This window comes from Zootoca vivipara, chromosome 7 (assembly GCF_965207765.1).
Source record: "Zootoca vivipara chromosome 7, rZooViv2.hap1.1, whole genome shotgun sequence".
Taxonomy (NCBI): Eukaryota; Metazoa; Chordata; class Lepidosauria; order Squamata; family Lacertidae; genus Zootoca; species Zootoca vivipara.
Genome location: NC_142590.1, coordinates 46,942,819 through 46,956,970, shown reverse-complemented (window position 1 = coordinate 46,956,970; position 14,152 = coordinate 46,942,819). Strand labels below are relative to the sequence as shown.

At 47.9% G+C, this 14,152-nt stretch overlaps 2 protein-coding genes across 7 annotated transcripts in view; one reads left to right on the top strand and one right to left on the bottom strand.

Moving 5' to 3' along the window:
* Nucleotides 1–5,496, top strand: part of SZT2 (SZT2 subunit of KICSTOR complex) — a 76,112-nt gene extending 70,616 nt beyond the window's left edge. For all 6 annotated transcript variants that reach the window (XM_088673325.1, XM_060276974.2, XM_088673324.1 and 3 more), the window contains 6 exons: nucleotides 29–212; nucleotides 2,391–2,513; nucleotides 2,812–3,301; nucleotides 3,527–3,643; nucleotides 4,471–4,539; nucleotides 4,867–5,496. In XM_088673325.1, the coding sequence (XP_088529451.1) occupies nucleotides 29–212; nucleotides 2,391–2,513; nucleotides 2,812–3,301; nucleotides 3,527–3,643; nucleotides 4,471–4,539; nucleotides 4,867–5,010 (1,127 nt within the window). In that variant the 3' untranslated portion in view covers nucleotides 5,011–5,496. The remainder of the gene's footprint in view (nucleotides 1–28; nucleotides 213–2,390; nucleotides 2,514–2,811; nucleotides 3,302–3,526; nucleotides 3,644–4,470; nucleotides 4,540–4,866) is intronic.
* Nucleotides 5,497–6,241: 745 nt separating this feature from the next.
* On the bottom strand, nucleotides 6,242–12,311 carry HYI (hydroxypyruvate isomerase (putative)). Its single transcript, XM_035124147.3, has 8 exons — nucleotides 12,044–12,311; nucleotides 11,152–11,260; nucleotides 8,247–8,361; nucleotides 7,776–7,854; nucleotides 7,285–7,334; nucleotides 6,964–7,033; nucleotides 6,668–6,802; nucleotides 6,242–6,481 (listed from the first exon to the last, which is right to left on the bottom strand). The coding sequence occupies exons 1-8, from the start codon at nucleotides 12,240–12,242 to the stop codon at nucleotides 6,408–6,410; spliced, it is 831 nt and encodes a 276-aa protein (XP_034980038.3). The 5' UTR covers nucleotides 12,243–12,311; the 3' UTR covers nucleotides 6,242–6,407.
* Nucleotides 12,312–14,152: the final 1,841 nt, after the last annotated feature.

The following is a 14,152-nucleotide window of genomic DNA, read 5'->3' as shown; positions in this document are numbered from 1 at the left end:
TATGGTAATCCTTCTGCTTCTCCCACAGGTGCGCTGACCTTGCCGACCAGCTCCATTACAGCACACCAGCTGTACAACTATATAACTGACCATGCCAGCACCTATCATATGAAACCACTGCGCATGGCCAAACCAGGAACTAGCGCTGAGGGCAAGAAGGGGACTCCCAGCCCCGAGCAAAATGAGTATGCCCTAGTCTCCATCTGGAACAGGTAAGTGATTTCCAGGCTGTTCTGATGAGAGCCAGTGTGGTGTAGTGGTTAAGAGCAGTAGACTCCTAATCTGGGGAACCGGGTTTGCGTCTCCGCTCCTCCACATGCAGCTGCTGGGTGACCTTGGCCTAGTCACACTTCTTTGAAGCCTCTCAGCCCCACCCACCTCACAGAGTGTTTGTTGTGGGGGAGGAAGGGAAAGGAGAATGTTAGCCGCTTTGAGACTCCTTCGGGTACTGATAAAGCGGGATATCAAATCCAAACTCTTCTTCTTCTTCTCGTCTCAATGCCACCTTACACTTGTCTGTGAGCCCCACTCCCTAAACTTCGGCATTCAAAAGGCCACCCGGTATCTCACCTTTTACATCTTTCTGCAGTGATTTTTTTATTATTATGTTGATGAGGATGCACCTAACATAGCTAGGCACTGCACAAAGATTAAATAATTCAGGTTCTGCCTGAGGCTTTATATGGTTACCTAGGACTTAACCCACTAGGTCCAGGACTGGCAAAAATGCATTTTGAATTATTTCAAATGAAACATTTATTTTACATGATTTAGGGGGGGGGGAGATTTTTATTTGCAGAAGTCCAATAAGGTACTGTCAGTATTTGATTTACAAAGGAAGTATTTAATTTAAGGTGTCACAAGAAGGCATTTCATTTTGTACTCAACTCTTTAGCCCTCCACAACTAACATCCTTTATTGTAGAATAAGCTTTTGTAGGCTAGAGTCTATTTTTTCAGATGCATGGTGGCCTGGAAATGCAGACCACACTTCTCCGACGCGGTTTAACTCTAAAAAAAATTATTATTATTTTTTAAAAAATTGTACTCAATTTATTATTATTATTCCTGGTCACTTACATAAATTTTGCTTATTGAGGAGTCTCGCATTGATTCTCAACCAGTCAAAAGCAACCAAGGACAATCCCGCAACCAATTTTTACTGCTGCTGACAGTTGAGAGGATACGGATAAAACGTTTGCCTCTAGAGACCGTGTTTGTGTTTTGCTAACATAGAATTTCTGATTCTTTTTGAGAAACCTCATGTGAGCAACTTGGCATTCAGATTACCGACTATTGTTTTCCTTCCGTGGATTGAAGCGACTCTTGTCTCTTTGGTGCCACATTTTTTAATGGCTGCTACCAGAATCCCATTCCCACCGGGTGCTTTATCCTCTTCAAAAGAAATCCAATTTTGTCAACATATCTGGAGCCACACTGGCTCCAGGTATGGCACAAGTAAGCCTAGCTTTTGCCTACCTGCATATTAGGTTCTTAATTCAAACACCACACACTGTCTTCCAGGTGGCGTTAGCTTTTTAATCTCACACAGGTGGGACAAGGTCCTTGCATACCCCACAACTTTTTCCAGCTGCCTAGTCCTTGAAATGGGATGCCCATGGATTTCCTAGATTTCCTTTTTCAGGATCGAACAGCCTTCTTACCAGTTTAGCTGTGACATCCTGGTGTTTTATGCCATAGACATAGCAGTCCATTAAAAGGCTTGAGCATTCAGAGATGGGGGAAATGTCAAAGGTGGGGCATTTCTCAAGAAATACTTGTGTGTACAAAGCTTTTCTAGCACTGGGGAGGCTTCAAACACTAGCTTTCTGCATTACCAGGCTGCTGTAGTTACCAATATCTATTTGCAAAGCAGACATGATTATAAAGAAAATACACAAATACTGCTTGGATGGTGGTATAAGGTGGAGATGTCTGTTCTGGGGCATATATTCCTGGACTGAGAAACTTGACACAAAATGGTCCTTGTATCAGGCTCATCTGTTGGCTCTCTGATGTGTAATGTATCCTGCAACTCCAAACTCTTTGATGTATTCCTAGCCATTGATTTCTCTCCCCTAAATTGCTTCGATTTTATTTTTGCCCAAACTGTACCACGTGGCAATGGGGCTGCGAACCCAAAAGCTGTCACATATGTCTGACTCTCACTCACTTCATTCTACAGTGATGATGAGTCAAGTCACGGGTGTAACACTTCTGTCCTACACCCACACACCCCTCACTTGTAGGAAACAATAGGGTCTATTTTTGGTTCAGTTGAACTACCCGCTGCAATGCAAGTCCATTTGGCTGCAGCCCACACTGTGGCCCAAAAGGACTGCAACTGCTTCCTTGACCATGTAGAGAACCCCTTGCATTCTTTCCTTACAGCTCTGGCTCCTACAAGGATTCGGAGGGGTTGCGTCACCACGACGACTTCGATGTCTCCATGCTTGTGTTCCACAATGCTGCTCCCTTTGAGGAGCAAAGTGAGTCAGAGCGACATATGCTAAGGTAAGAGATGAACTGTGCAAGTCAGGGGGAAAGCCACTTGTCTGAGCAATAAGGTCGAACAGCCTTGACTGTTCAGACATGCAGTGTGCCAAAAAGAAGAACTGAGCAGCTTATTGGCTGCTGGGTGGTGTTTGGGCTGCAGGGAACCAGTCTAGGTCATGGGTTGACCGGATACTTAATGGGTACATGAAGTGGAGAGCACTACAATTACTGTCTATCTGCAAGATGCCACACTGTGGGGCTGTTGGTGAGCAAGACAGGCAATGAGCTGCAATGGCAACTGTTCCCTTCCTCCCAGGCTGCACTTCTACGTGATCATGACAAGCCAACGGGAGCTGTTTCCACGACTAACGGCTGACATGCGCCGTTTCAAAAAGCTACCACGCCTGCAACGAGACACACTGGAGCCAGTTCTGGGACGTGCCGCTTGGGAGACGGCAGAGGGGGGCTGGCAGCGGAAGGAAGTGCCAGAGCCCTGGGAGGAGGTGGAGGACAGTGGGGAGTTCTATGCAGGAGGTCCCCAGGTCAAGGTGGGCCCCGGGCTCTTCTACACATCCCCGCTGTTCCCGCTTCTTGCCTCTGAGGTTGCTGCTGCCCAGAAGCAGCTCAGCAGCATGGTGCAGCTTGCCAAGTGCCACTGTCGCCGAGACAACCTCTGGAAGAGGCTCTTCCTGCTCGAGCCTCTTGCCTCCGACAAGCTCAAGCTGGGCAAGCTCTCCCTCGGCGAGTTGGAGGAGCTGCTGGACGCCGTGCACAGGAAATCGATTGCTGACATTGATCCCCAGCTGGTGAGTTGAGCTGGTTGGGTCAGTGGGAGTGCATGTTGTATGGGTCTACGCACACTTGTGACATACTGTGGCTGGCAGAAAACACTCACAGGACCCCAGCATGGGACGCGATGGGACGCTAAAGAACACAAGAGCCCTGCTGGACAAGAGGCCCATGTAATCCAGCAGTCTGTTCTCTCAGTGGACATCCAGTGGCTTACATTCCTTTTTCTCTCTTCGTGGCAGAGTTGCTTCCTCACCATGACAGTCTCCTGGTACCAGAGTCTTATCAAGGTGCTGCTGAGCCGTTTCCCCCAGAGCTGCCGCCATTTCCAGAATGCAGATGCTGGCACTCAGTACCTGGTAAGTCCCTTCCAGCATCATTTTCTCCAGCTGTGGGCCTCTCCCTGCTAACCAGCTTTCCCATAAGTTAAATCAAGAGCGAACTTTGATCATTTTGCTTGGTCAGGTTTGGCATTTTCACTCATCAGTGCCAGCTCCCCTTGGCTCGACAATGGAAAGAAATTCTAAAATGCAGCCCTTCAGGTTTCTTTCCTTATTAGAAGCTGCCCTCTAGTTACTGGAAGGCTGTTTCATCCAGGATTTGGAGGTGGGTGGGTGTGATCAAGAGGCTTTATGGACTTTGGTTCCCCTTCTTTAGGGAAGCTTTTAATGTTTGATTTCTGTACTTTAATGTTTTGTTGGAAGCCGCCCAGAGTGGCTGGGGGAACCCGGCCAGGTGGGCAGGGTATAAATAATAATAATAATAATAATAATAATAATAATAATAATAATAATAATTTATTATTACCACCACCCACTGGTTTTTTCCTACCCATCTGCCCTACCCCCAGAAAAAGGTTCTGACCCTCCCAGTGGGAACAATGCAATTACCCTGTTTCTCCGAAAATAAGATGTAGCCATAAAATAAGACGTAGAAGGATTTTTAAGCATTCAAAGAATAGAAGCCATACCCCGAAAATAAAACACAGTAATAGGTGCAGCAGCAATGCCGGCCACGGCAGGAGACGGAGGAAAAAAATATGATACCCCCTGAAAATAAGCCATAGTGGTTTTTTTTTGAGGAAAAATAAGATGGTGTCTTATTTTCGGAGAAACACGGTATTGCCCTGCTTGCTTTAATGTGGGGGATGATTCTTGATGCAGCGCTCTTGCCCCCAAATCTGCAGGTCGTGCTGAACCAGAAATTCACAGACTGTTTTGTGCTCGTATTTCTCGATTCCCATTCAGGAAAAACGGTAATACCCTTTCTTCTTCATAGCTCTGCAGTTGAAGGGCGGGGGGGGGGGAGCAGTGGGGGCTTCAGGATTACTCAGTACTGATGACATAAAACTTCTGAGCCCTGGGGCTGCTGGTTTGGCTTTGAACGTCTAACTAGCTCTGCCCGCCCTGTGCTGCACCAGGGCACAATGACCTGAAGTTATTCTATCTGAACAGCCTTCCCAAGAGGAGTCTTTGGCCTAAGGAAAGGCTATTGGGGAACTTTGTTGCTTAACTGTGGGCAGATGGCTAGATCCCTGTGCCTTGCTGGTGCCATTAGTTAACCGAGCTGTCTTTCTTTGCAGAGCCTGACTGTGGTGTTTCGAGAACCATTCCCAGTACAGCCCCAGAACAGCGAGAGCCCCTTGCCGCAGCTGGTGTCCACGTACCACCACCTGGAATCAGTCATAAACACAGCTTGCTTCAATCTATGGACAGGGCTGCTCTAGTGTTGCTTGGCTCCTTCCACCTGGGGCACACTGCACAGGCCCAGCTGTGTCAGGGCTGGGGCAAAGAGAGCACCGTAAGTGGCAGAAGCACACATGGGGGACCGTGGTGGGCGATGTGAGGCTACAGCTGGCTGGGCAACAGCTTGGTTAGGACACTTTGAAGCCTGACTGAGCTGAATAGAATCAAGGGAGGGGGACCACTGGAGACCAGAGCACAGCACAGCCTTAAGGGGGTGGTGGTGGTAAGCACCTTCCCTAAACTACAGGATGAGGCATATGGATGGATGTGCCACCTTCCCTTGGGCACCTTGGCGCCAGGGCTCGAAGGCTGACTTGGCCTGGCACTTCTAAGAGTGACTCACTGGATGGGTTTTAGCGAGAGGGAACTGCACAATGATGGGAATTTTATATATATATATGAAGTGAATGTACGGTAAATTAAATAAAATGGATCATTAATTATAACAATAAAAATCCTTTGTCATACCTTTTCCCCACAAGCTGTTCAGTTTATCCCTGGCGCGAAGCGAAGTAGTTACCCACCAGTCTGCCAGAATGGTGTATCTGCCAGGATGCACTGCAGGGACCAGTGCCAGAGTCTTACTCCAGGCTTGCATGATGGTGCCAGAGCCTTTTCTAAGGAAGTTGGTTATGCCTCAGATTGAATTGTGCCAGTCGGGTCTCCCCATGGTTATCCGCTGTAGTGTAAGATCTAGAGTGTAAGTAATTTAAGCGGCAGCATGCAGATAGACCCTAGAGGGCAAGATGCCCCTTTAAATCTAGGAAATCTCATCTGGGGCCACACTAAGTGGTACTAAAGAGCTAGATCTGGAGAGGCAGGGACTTCCCTTCCTTTGTACCACACTATTCCCCATTCTTGTGAAAGGCATGCCAACATCATTGCTTAGTGTGATTCCAGGAAGGTGAACTTTTTCACTTTAGTGGGTCAACCCTTATACAGTGGTACCTCGATTTAAGTACTCAATAGGTTCCGGGGAGCCATGTGCTCCCCGAAAAGTACTTAAATTGAGCACCGATAGCGCATGCGCGCGCCACGGAACCCAGAAGTAAACACTTCCGGGTCCGCAGAGTACTTAAACCGAAAGTACTCAAACCGAGGTATGACTGTAACTGCAATGAGTAATTAAAAAAAGAGACAGGAGGATATATTTCTTACTGGAAAGACTGGGCAAGAATGCAATCTGTTCAGGAACACAAAGTGACAGAAGCCTTTAGCCATTCCAGGACCCTAGGAATGCTATTTTGTTTTATTAGGAGGCAAAATATTCAGAAGAGAGACAAACAAAAGAACATTGCCTTTCCAAGTTGGTATGTAGTGATTGCGCTCCACCTCTGATGCTCTTTATTCCAGTTTTTCAGCTGCTGAACTTAACCCTTCAGCTTCCACTATCCAGTACACCATGACTCTTCCAGTATGCGTGCAGCCAGCCCAGCCCCTTCAATGTGCCTTCTGTAAGGGAAGCCACAAGCATCAGCAACACCAATTTCGCACTTCAGCACCACCACCCCGCCCACAGTTTTGGCAGTTGTGAAGCGGAGGGGTTACATCAGCAGCCTAAAATTTCCCAGCTACAACACTTCATTTCACACAGCAAAATCTCCCCCCATTCCCTTGGGATAATTTAAGCAGACTTGCCTTTGGGCTTGTACTCGCATCCTACGAAGCCACTGTAACTCATTGACTCCAGCAGCTGGAAGAGGTAAGGGAAGTTCAATTCACCAGGGCTGTCGGGCTCATGCCGTCCTGGTACCTGGGCAAACTGAACATGTCCTGCAGAGAAAGAAGGTGCAAATGAAGGACTAGGCATAGGGGTCTTACTGGAACTATTTTGTAACTACAGCAGCACCTGCCCCTTTGCTTAGGAACAACCCCTGCAAGGGATCCCAGTTTTGAAGCCATACTAGGGAGCAACTGTACCTTTCCTGTCTTACCAATAATTGGGAAATACTTTTCCAAGTTCTGAGTCAGGTTACCATCCATGATCTGGCAGTGGAAAATGTCCTGTGGAGTAAACATAAGAAGGCACAGTCTAGCTGCCGTCCAGAGGCTGGACTAGGCCTCCCATCAGCCCCAGCGAAAATGGCCAATGGGCGGGGGGGGGGGATCTGGAGGGCACTAGGTTGGGGATGCCTGCTGTTCAGCCTCTCTCATCCCTCTGGTGGGCCTCTTGTTGCAGCAACCAGTGTAATAGGTCCTCTAAGCCCAACACCCACTTCTATGGCTGAGGCCAGGTTTTCCTTAGTGACACTCACCAGCTGCAGCTTCAGGCTGGGGCTTCCCACCTTCTTCAAAATGGCAGCAGCTGAAGAAAAATGGAGATTCACAATATCACAACTGATTCCGGGAAGGGGGGGAGCCATTTCCTCCTGTGCATCGTGCAGTCCCACAGCCCATTCTCCAGCAACTTCTAGAACATGAGTGGCGAACCTGTGGCCCTTCAGATGTTGCTGTATTCAATCTTCTATTGGCCCCAGTCAGCGTGGCCAGAGGTGAGGGATAAAGAGTTGTAGTTCAGCAACATCTAGGGAGTCACAGGTTTCCCACCCTTGCTTTAGAATTGTGTACCCAAAACTTGGAGCTCTTGCTGCTTTTGAACTGCAATTCCCATCGTCCCTGACCTGCTAGCTAGGGATGATGGGCGTTGTAGTCCAAAAACAGCTGGAGACCCAAGTTTGGGAAACGCTGCTTTAGAAGGACAATTCCCTATCTGTGGAGAAGGGAGGAGTCTTAGGCCATGGCCTACCTTGCTCTGGAGTAGTCAAGAAGTAACGGGGATCAGTAATCCGGCTATTTATAGGCTCCAATAATCCAATGATCTTTTCCTGTAATACCAGAGCAAGGAAATAGAAGAATAGCCACTCAGTGCCTTAGGCTAGCAAGCGAAGGAAAGTGTCGCTGCTGGGCAGCTCACCTCTTCTATATTATTTCTTGTCACTGGCCAGTTTTTTAACCGCTGCCACCATCACCCAACCACTGCCACCAGTGCCCAATCACTCCTGTTTTCATTAACATTCTTCTGTGTGCCCTCCTGCCAGGGCTGACTAATAACTGGGGTGGAGCTTCTTTAAGCAGGTCTTGCTAACACTTTGCCTCTCTGGAGCTGGAGCTCAGGAAAGTGTCTCACCACCAAATGAAATCACTGTTGAATAGGCATCTCACCCTTCTGATGAAGCAGTGCAGATTGCTGCTTAACAGGCATCTACCCAGCCCCTACCTGAGCCAGGATGTCAGCAGCATATCTGAGGTTCTCAATGAAGGTGGCTTCCATCTCTGCTGACACTTCCTCCCTCTTGGCACCCAAAGGAATTCGCCCGGCCATAATGTGGATCCTGTAAGCAAAAGGCTGGATCAGGATGGAAGAGGGACAAAAGCAGTGGTGCTGACGGCTTTCTGCCCTCGAGGCATCCACGTTGCTGATATGATGCTACTGAAGTGAAAGCTGTCTCATGCCCGCTTTAATTTTCCCCTGAGGAGCTGCACTGACCCACAAAGCCACCTCCAGCACTCAGCAATCAACACACACTGCTACATCAGGGTTTCAGCTGGGATTAGCTAACACCTGCAACATGTAGTAGGAATGACAGGAATGTCTCTATCAAAATCATACAAACTATACTCTGTTATTTACCATGAGCTCACCTAGCTTGGCATAGATTATGAGCTCACAAACAGCACCCACAGGCCAGATATGCAAAATCACTATAGGCAGACTGACAGAACCTTAGTAGTATTTGATCGCCATGTTGGACACACACACAATCAGTTGGGTAGGAATGATGGTGTGCTTTCACAATTTCCATGCATGTGTTGCTTGAGAATGAATGGGATTTCTAACTAATTGGTGGTATCTAACTACTAAAATCATACTCAGAGTGAACCCACTAAAATAACTGAACTTGCATTAGTTATGACTAGTTTATGTCTGCTTGGTTTCAGTGTGTCTGTTTTACAGTTTAGCAAAATATCACACAGTGTTGCAGAGTACGATTGCAAAAACAGACTGGAGTTAATTTTCCAAGTTAAAAGGGCATGGTCTTACACAAAAATAGCCAGCTGCACCACTTTGTTCTGCTTTCTTCGTGTAATCCAAAGCGCAATGCAAAATTGGTATTGCTGGTGAGCTTTTGGAAATGTCCTAACATCTGTCACTCATTACTAGCCTATGTTTTCTCTCCCTCCGCACTCAGAGGTGAGGTGTCTCATTCTGTTGGACAGCAGAGACTGCAAGCAACACTTCCATGCTCAGTAATGCACCTAAATGGGGCTGCCTGGGTTGGTTCATCCCTTTGATGTGGTTACTCATTTGAAACTCTGTTGACTACACTGCTAAACATCCCATACAGAAGTTCATGCCCGCTTGAGATGAACATTGGAAATTACTTTATATTGTTAGGCTACTAGTCTGTCTAGCTCAGCATTGTCTACACCAGCCTTCCTCAACCTTGGGTCCCCAGAAGTCATTAAACTACAACTCCCATTGTCCTTGACCACTGGCCATTGCTGGCTAGGAGTGATGGGAGGTGTAGTCCAACAAGCTCTAGGGACCCAAGGCTGAGAAAGGCTGATCTACAGTGATTTGCAGCAGCTCTCCAGGGTTTAAGGCAGGTGTCTCTCGGCACTACCTGAAGACGCCCGGGATGGAACATTAGACCACCTGCATGCAAAGCACATAATTGTAGTGTTGGAAGAGACCCTGAGTATCATCTAGCCCAGGCATTCCCAAACTTCGGCCCTCCAGATGTGTTGGACTACAATTCCCATCTTCCCCAACCACTAGTCCTGTTAGCTAGGGATCGTGGGAGTTGTAGGCCAAAACATCTGGAGGGCCGCAGTTTGGGGATGCCTGATCTAGCCCAACCCCTTGCAATGCAAGAATATGCATTTGCTCTTATCACTGAGCTATGGCTCCTCCCCCAATGGGTTTGCCTTGAGAGTGATAGACCGGCTGCTTCATGTCTAAAGATGCCACTGTGTTCAGAAAATAAAAGCCTTTAAAATGGAAAATGTGTTCTTATTACACTTGTCTTTTAACTAGTGAATGAATAAGCAAGATTTTAAAACAAAACCACTCCAGGCAGGAAAGTAGCTAGTTTTACCAAATGTGCCAGTCTCAGCACCAGGGCTAGGGATGCCCTAAATGGGAGAGAATGTGTGTATTCATTAATAGAAGGATCTTGATCTCCACTGTTATCACCAACAATACTTGACCTCTCTCCTCCCTTGCATCCCCTTATTCCACCTTGCTGCTAACTGTGTGCTTTTGCTGTTCTTTAGGTTTTGTTCCTCCTCCCTATCTTTGGAGTCAAATTTCCACTTTCTGTCCATCACACCACCCTGCTTCAATCCTCCATAAAACCAGCCCCTCCCTTGAAATAATACATGACACTGCAAAAATTATCTTCCTATAAGACTCCCTTCCCTTTCGCCCATATTTGGCCTTTAATTGCCCTTCTCCTTTTTAAAATATTTATGTACTACAAGACTGTCCTAATAAAGGCTGCATGCTGCATATTTTAACGCAGGAAGACACTACCCTGAGCAAGGGAAGATTTGCAGCACCAGCAGGGGCAGTAGCTGTGGTAAATCAGATGTCTTTTTGTGGAACGATCCTGCATTAACTCGTGCCTCTTATAAGATTTATGGTTTCCTTGCATAAGCGAGTCCTGGCAGAAGGCAAGGAAAAGACTATGGAACAATGAACATGGAGCTATGGAAAGGGGCTAGATCCTGTGCCTGCTTCTTTAGCACTTTCCCTAACTTTAGCAAAGAAGATCCCAGAGGAGCAGGGGCAGGGGGAAGATGAGGAAGGATAGCAATTGATTCTTTCTTTCTAGCATGGCTAGCAGGTTTGGTGACAGACAAGTAAAAAAACAGGCAAACACATAACTTGCCCTTTGCTTTCTTTCCAGGTTTGAGGGCCTGCTTTTGCATGGGTCTGTGATGAAAAAAGCACTTAACTTATTATACCAGTTCACTTTCTAAGTGCAATAGTGAGGAGACATGTAACTCAATTAACACAACCACCACTGCAGCAATTCTGATCATTCCTGTGTTATGGCACAAGGATGCCACTGGTATTCAATATACATACTGTGTATCTTAACTACTTAAAATACTACCTTGGACATTTCAGGACCTTGCAGTACTTCACAGCCAAAGACAGGGCCTCCTGGAATTCATGCTGGCGGCCAGGCACTGCCCCTAAGCCCCTGTCATCGTCTTGGTTTCCTGGGGAAAGAACAGTAAAAATTACCCAGTATATATATGTTGCAGGGGACAAAATAGTAGGAAATAGATGTCTGTCATAAATTATACCTGCTGTCCTATATGCCAGCTAAGTGCTCTTGTGTTTGGGGTCAGGAAGAAGTGAGAGGTACTGTACAGAACAAACAGCTTTATTTGCTTCGTCTTTGGCAAGCAGAAGGGCAGTCTATAACCTCTACTGTACTAGGAATATCTTCGATGGAAACAACCACTGTTTTGAGTGTAAGGGTAAAGACCATTCTAGGAGGCAGCAGGGTTTGGGGGGCAAGAAAATGGACCCATATCTTCTCTCCAAGCCTGTGAAAGAGACATCCAATATACAGTAATGAGAGGGAGATGTTGATCACTATCTTGGGTGCCAAGGTTGATACAGAGAAAGAGGAAAAGAGGTGATGGACTTTGCACCTGCAGGAACCGGTAGCAAGTTTCAACTGGTAACAGGTGAGGTCTACAACTTTGTAAAAAAAAATTAAAAATGGGCAGAGGCTCTGTACCCCTAAAAGCTGTACAGCAGCAGGCAGAAAAGAGATTTAGTGTTTCCAGACCAGAAAGACGCAGAGACTATTAAGCTCTACCTGTTGCCTTCTGCCTGTCTGCCTGCTTGCCTTTCCACTCTTTCCGTGAAAAGCCGACCCCGTTGTAGTAGTGCCTATGGAGGTCATCAGACAAGGCTGGTCCCGGTGGGGAGAGCGTATTACTGTATGTCTGCGAGGGAGGGCGCCAGCCACGGGCAGCTCGGCCGGGTACCTGGCGGGGCGTTGATCAGGACCAGCTCCAGCCTGGCCTTGTCTGCCGCCTCCCGCAACTCCTCGGCGCTGCAAGCGTAAGGGGCGCCCAACTCCGCCGCTCGGAAGCCGGCCTGCGCAGCCGCCTCTATGCGCTGCGGCAGCGTCGGCTTCTCCTGGAAGAGCCACGCCAGGTTGGCAGCGAAGCGCAGCGGAGCCATGGCGGACGAAGCGGCGGCCCCTGCGAGCCAGGGCGGAAGGGGCAGCGCCTGTAACACCCAGCAAAGGCCGCGAGAGGAGGGGCGGAGGCGGCGCCTACGCCCCCGGCTGGCAGGGGAGGTGTCCGGGCGACGAGCCCTCGGCGCCCGCTGCGCGCTGCTGCTCCGCCTCCGAGGAAAGAGGAAGGAGGAAAGCAGGAGGAGCAGAGCTGGAGCGCGGACGCTCGCGCCGCGCGCGAAAGAGGCGCAGGGGCCTGCGGATCGCAGTCTTGCCGCGAGGGGGCGTTCGCGGGCTCTGCGCCGGCTCTCTTGCCCCTCCACCCACCCCGTTCTCGTGTATCCGGAGAACACGTGTCGCATCGCTCGGATCATAACACCTGTAGGGACAGAAGGCTTATCCTCATTCTGAACTATAAATCTTTTAAAAAAGCTTCTCTGGACCAGACCGGGGGAGGGGCATATTTTTTTCATATTGTATAAAAGCATCTCCTTTGGCACTTCATTTCCTCTGTCCATACACCAATGTGCACCACCTTTCCTGGAGGCCTACCTCTAGTTTCCCTTGCATTGCCCTTAGATTCTCATCCTGCTTCTGCCTTAGGAATATATGTTCATCATTCCCCTTCTTCCTGATAACAGTTTCTGAATAATTCCCGCGTGGATGATACTATTTCCCAAGAATACATGTTCTTAGGTTCCACCTGCTCTGTCCTGGAGCAACATGGGCAACATGAGCAACATGAGAAGGATGTCATAAAGGCCTATCCAGCCCAGCATCTTGCTTTTCCACAATGGTCCACCAAATGCATTATGACAGTCCATAAGAACAACATGAGCACAACAGTCACCTCCTGCCGTCGTTCCCTGGCAACTATTATTTAGAGGCATGGTGCCTCTGATCCTAATGCATATAACCATTGCAACTCAATCATTTACGGCTTTGTTCTCCGTTAATTTGCTTAATCCCCTTTTAAATCCATCTAATACCTGTATAGTTCTTCTCTGTGCTCAGAAGGTAGACCAATATGTACATGCTTTCCGACCACAGCTTGCACAGGAAGGAAACACACAGCAAGACAGGTGGAGCCACGTAAGCTCAAGCAATCAAGCCAAGCCAGGCACCGCAAGAGAAGGTAAAAGACAGATCCTTGCCAGAAACTGCTACCCCACAACCCTGCCCCTGACTCCCTTAGGTCTTTTTCCAAATAATTTTTCAAAGTCAAGGACATCTCAGAGACATGGATCTAGAGACTGAACTTAAGTGGGTTTTTCTCTCTCTCTCTCAATACCCTGCAAGAAGATTATACACACCCTCCTAGCCATGCACTTTGCAATTCTTAGCTGCTCTGCGGCACTGCTGTGCCCAGCCTCTGCTTTGCATTTTGCACACGGCTCCTCTGTGGCCCGATGCATGCTGTTTGTTTGCTTTGAAGTGATGTATAATCTGCGCTGATAATTAAAGAACGTCATTCCAGGGTTAGTATTTATTGATACCAATTTAACTCGCCTCATACATCAAACACCAACCATCCATTGAAATCCCTGGTGAATTTCTGCATCCCAGAGACCTTGTTTTCATTACCCAGAACTGACAGGAATGACTTTTGGGGCACTGGTTCTTCTGCTTTGCCTGAGGCTTTGTATAGGCCACCTTTTTTGTCCTTCAGCACAGACAGAAGCAATTGCTGTTCTGGATTAAGTGGGGTCTGCAGTAGGGCAGTGTGATGCTTTTTTATATTATTATTGCTACATACTGTATGTGAGCAAGTCTCTTAGGGCAGTGTTTCCCAACCTTGTGCCTCCAGATGTTTTGTGACTACAATTCCCATCATTCCTGACCACTGGTCTTGCTAGCTAGGGATGCTGGGAGTTGTAGTACAAAAACAGCTGGAGGCACAAGGTTGGGAAACACT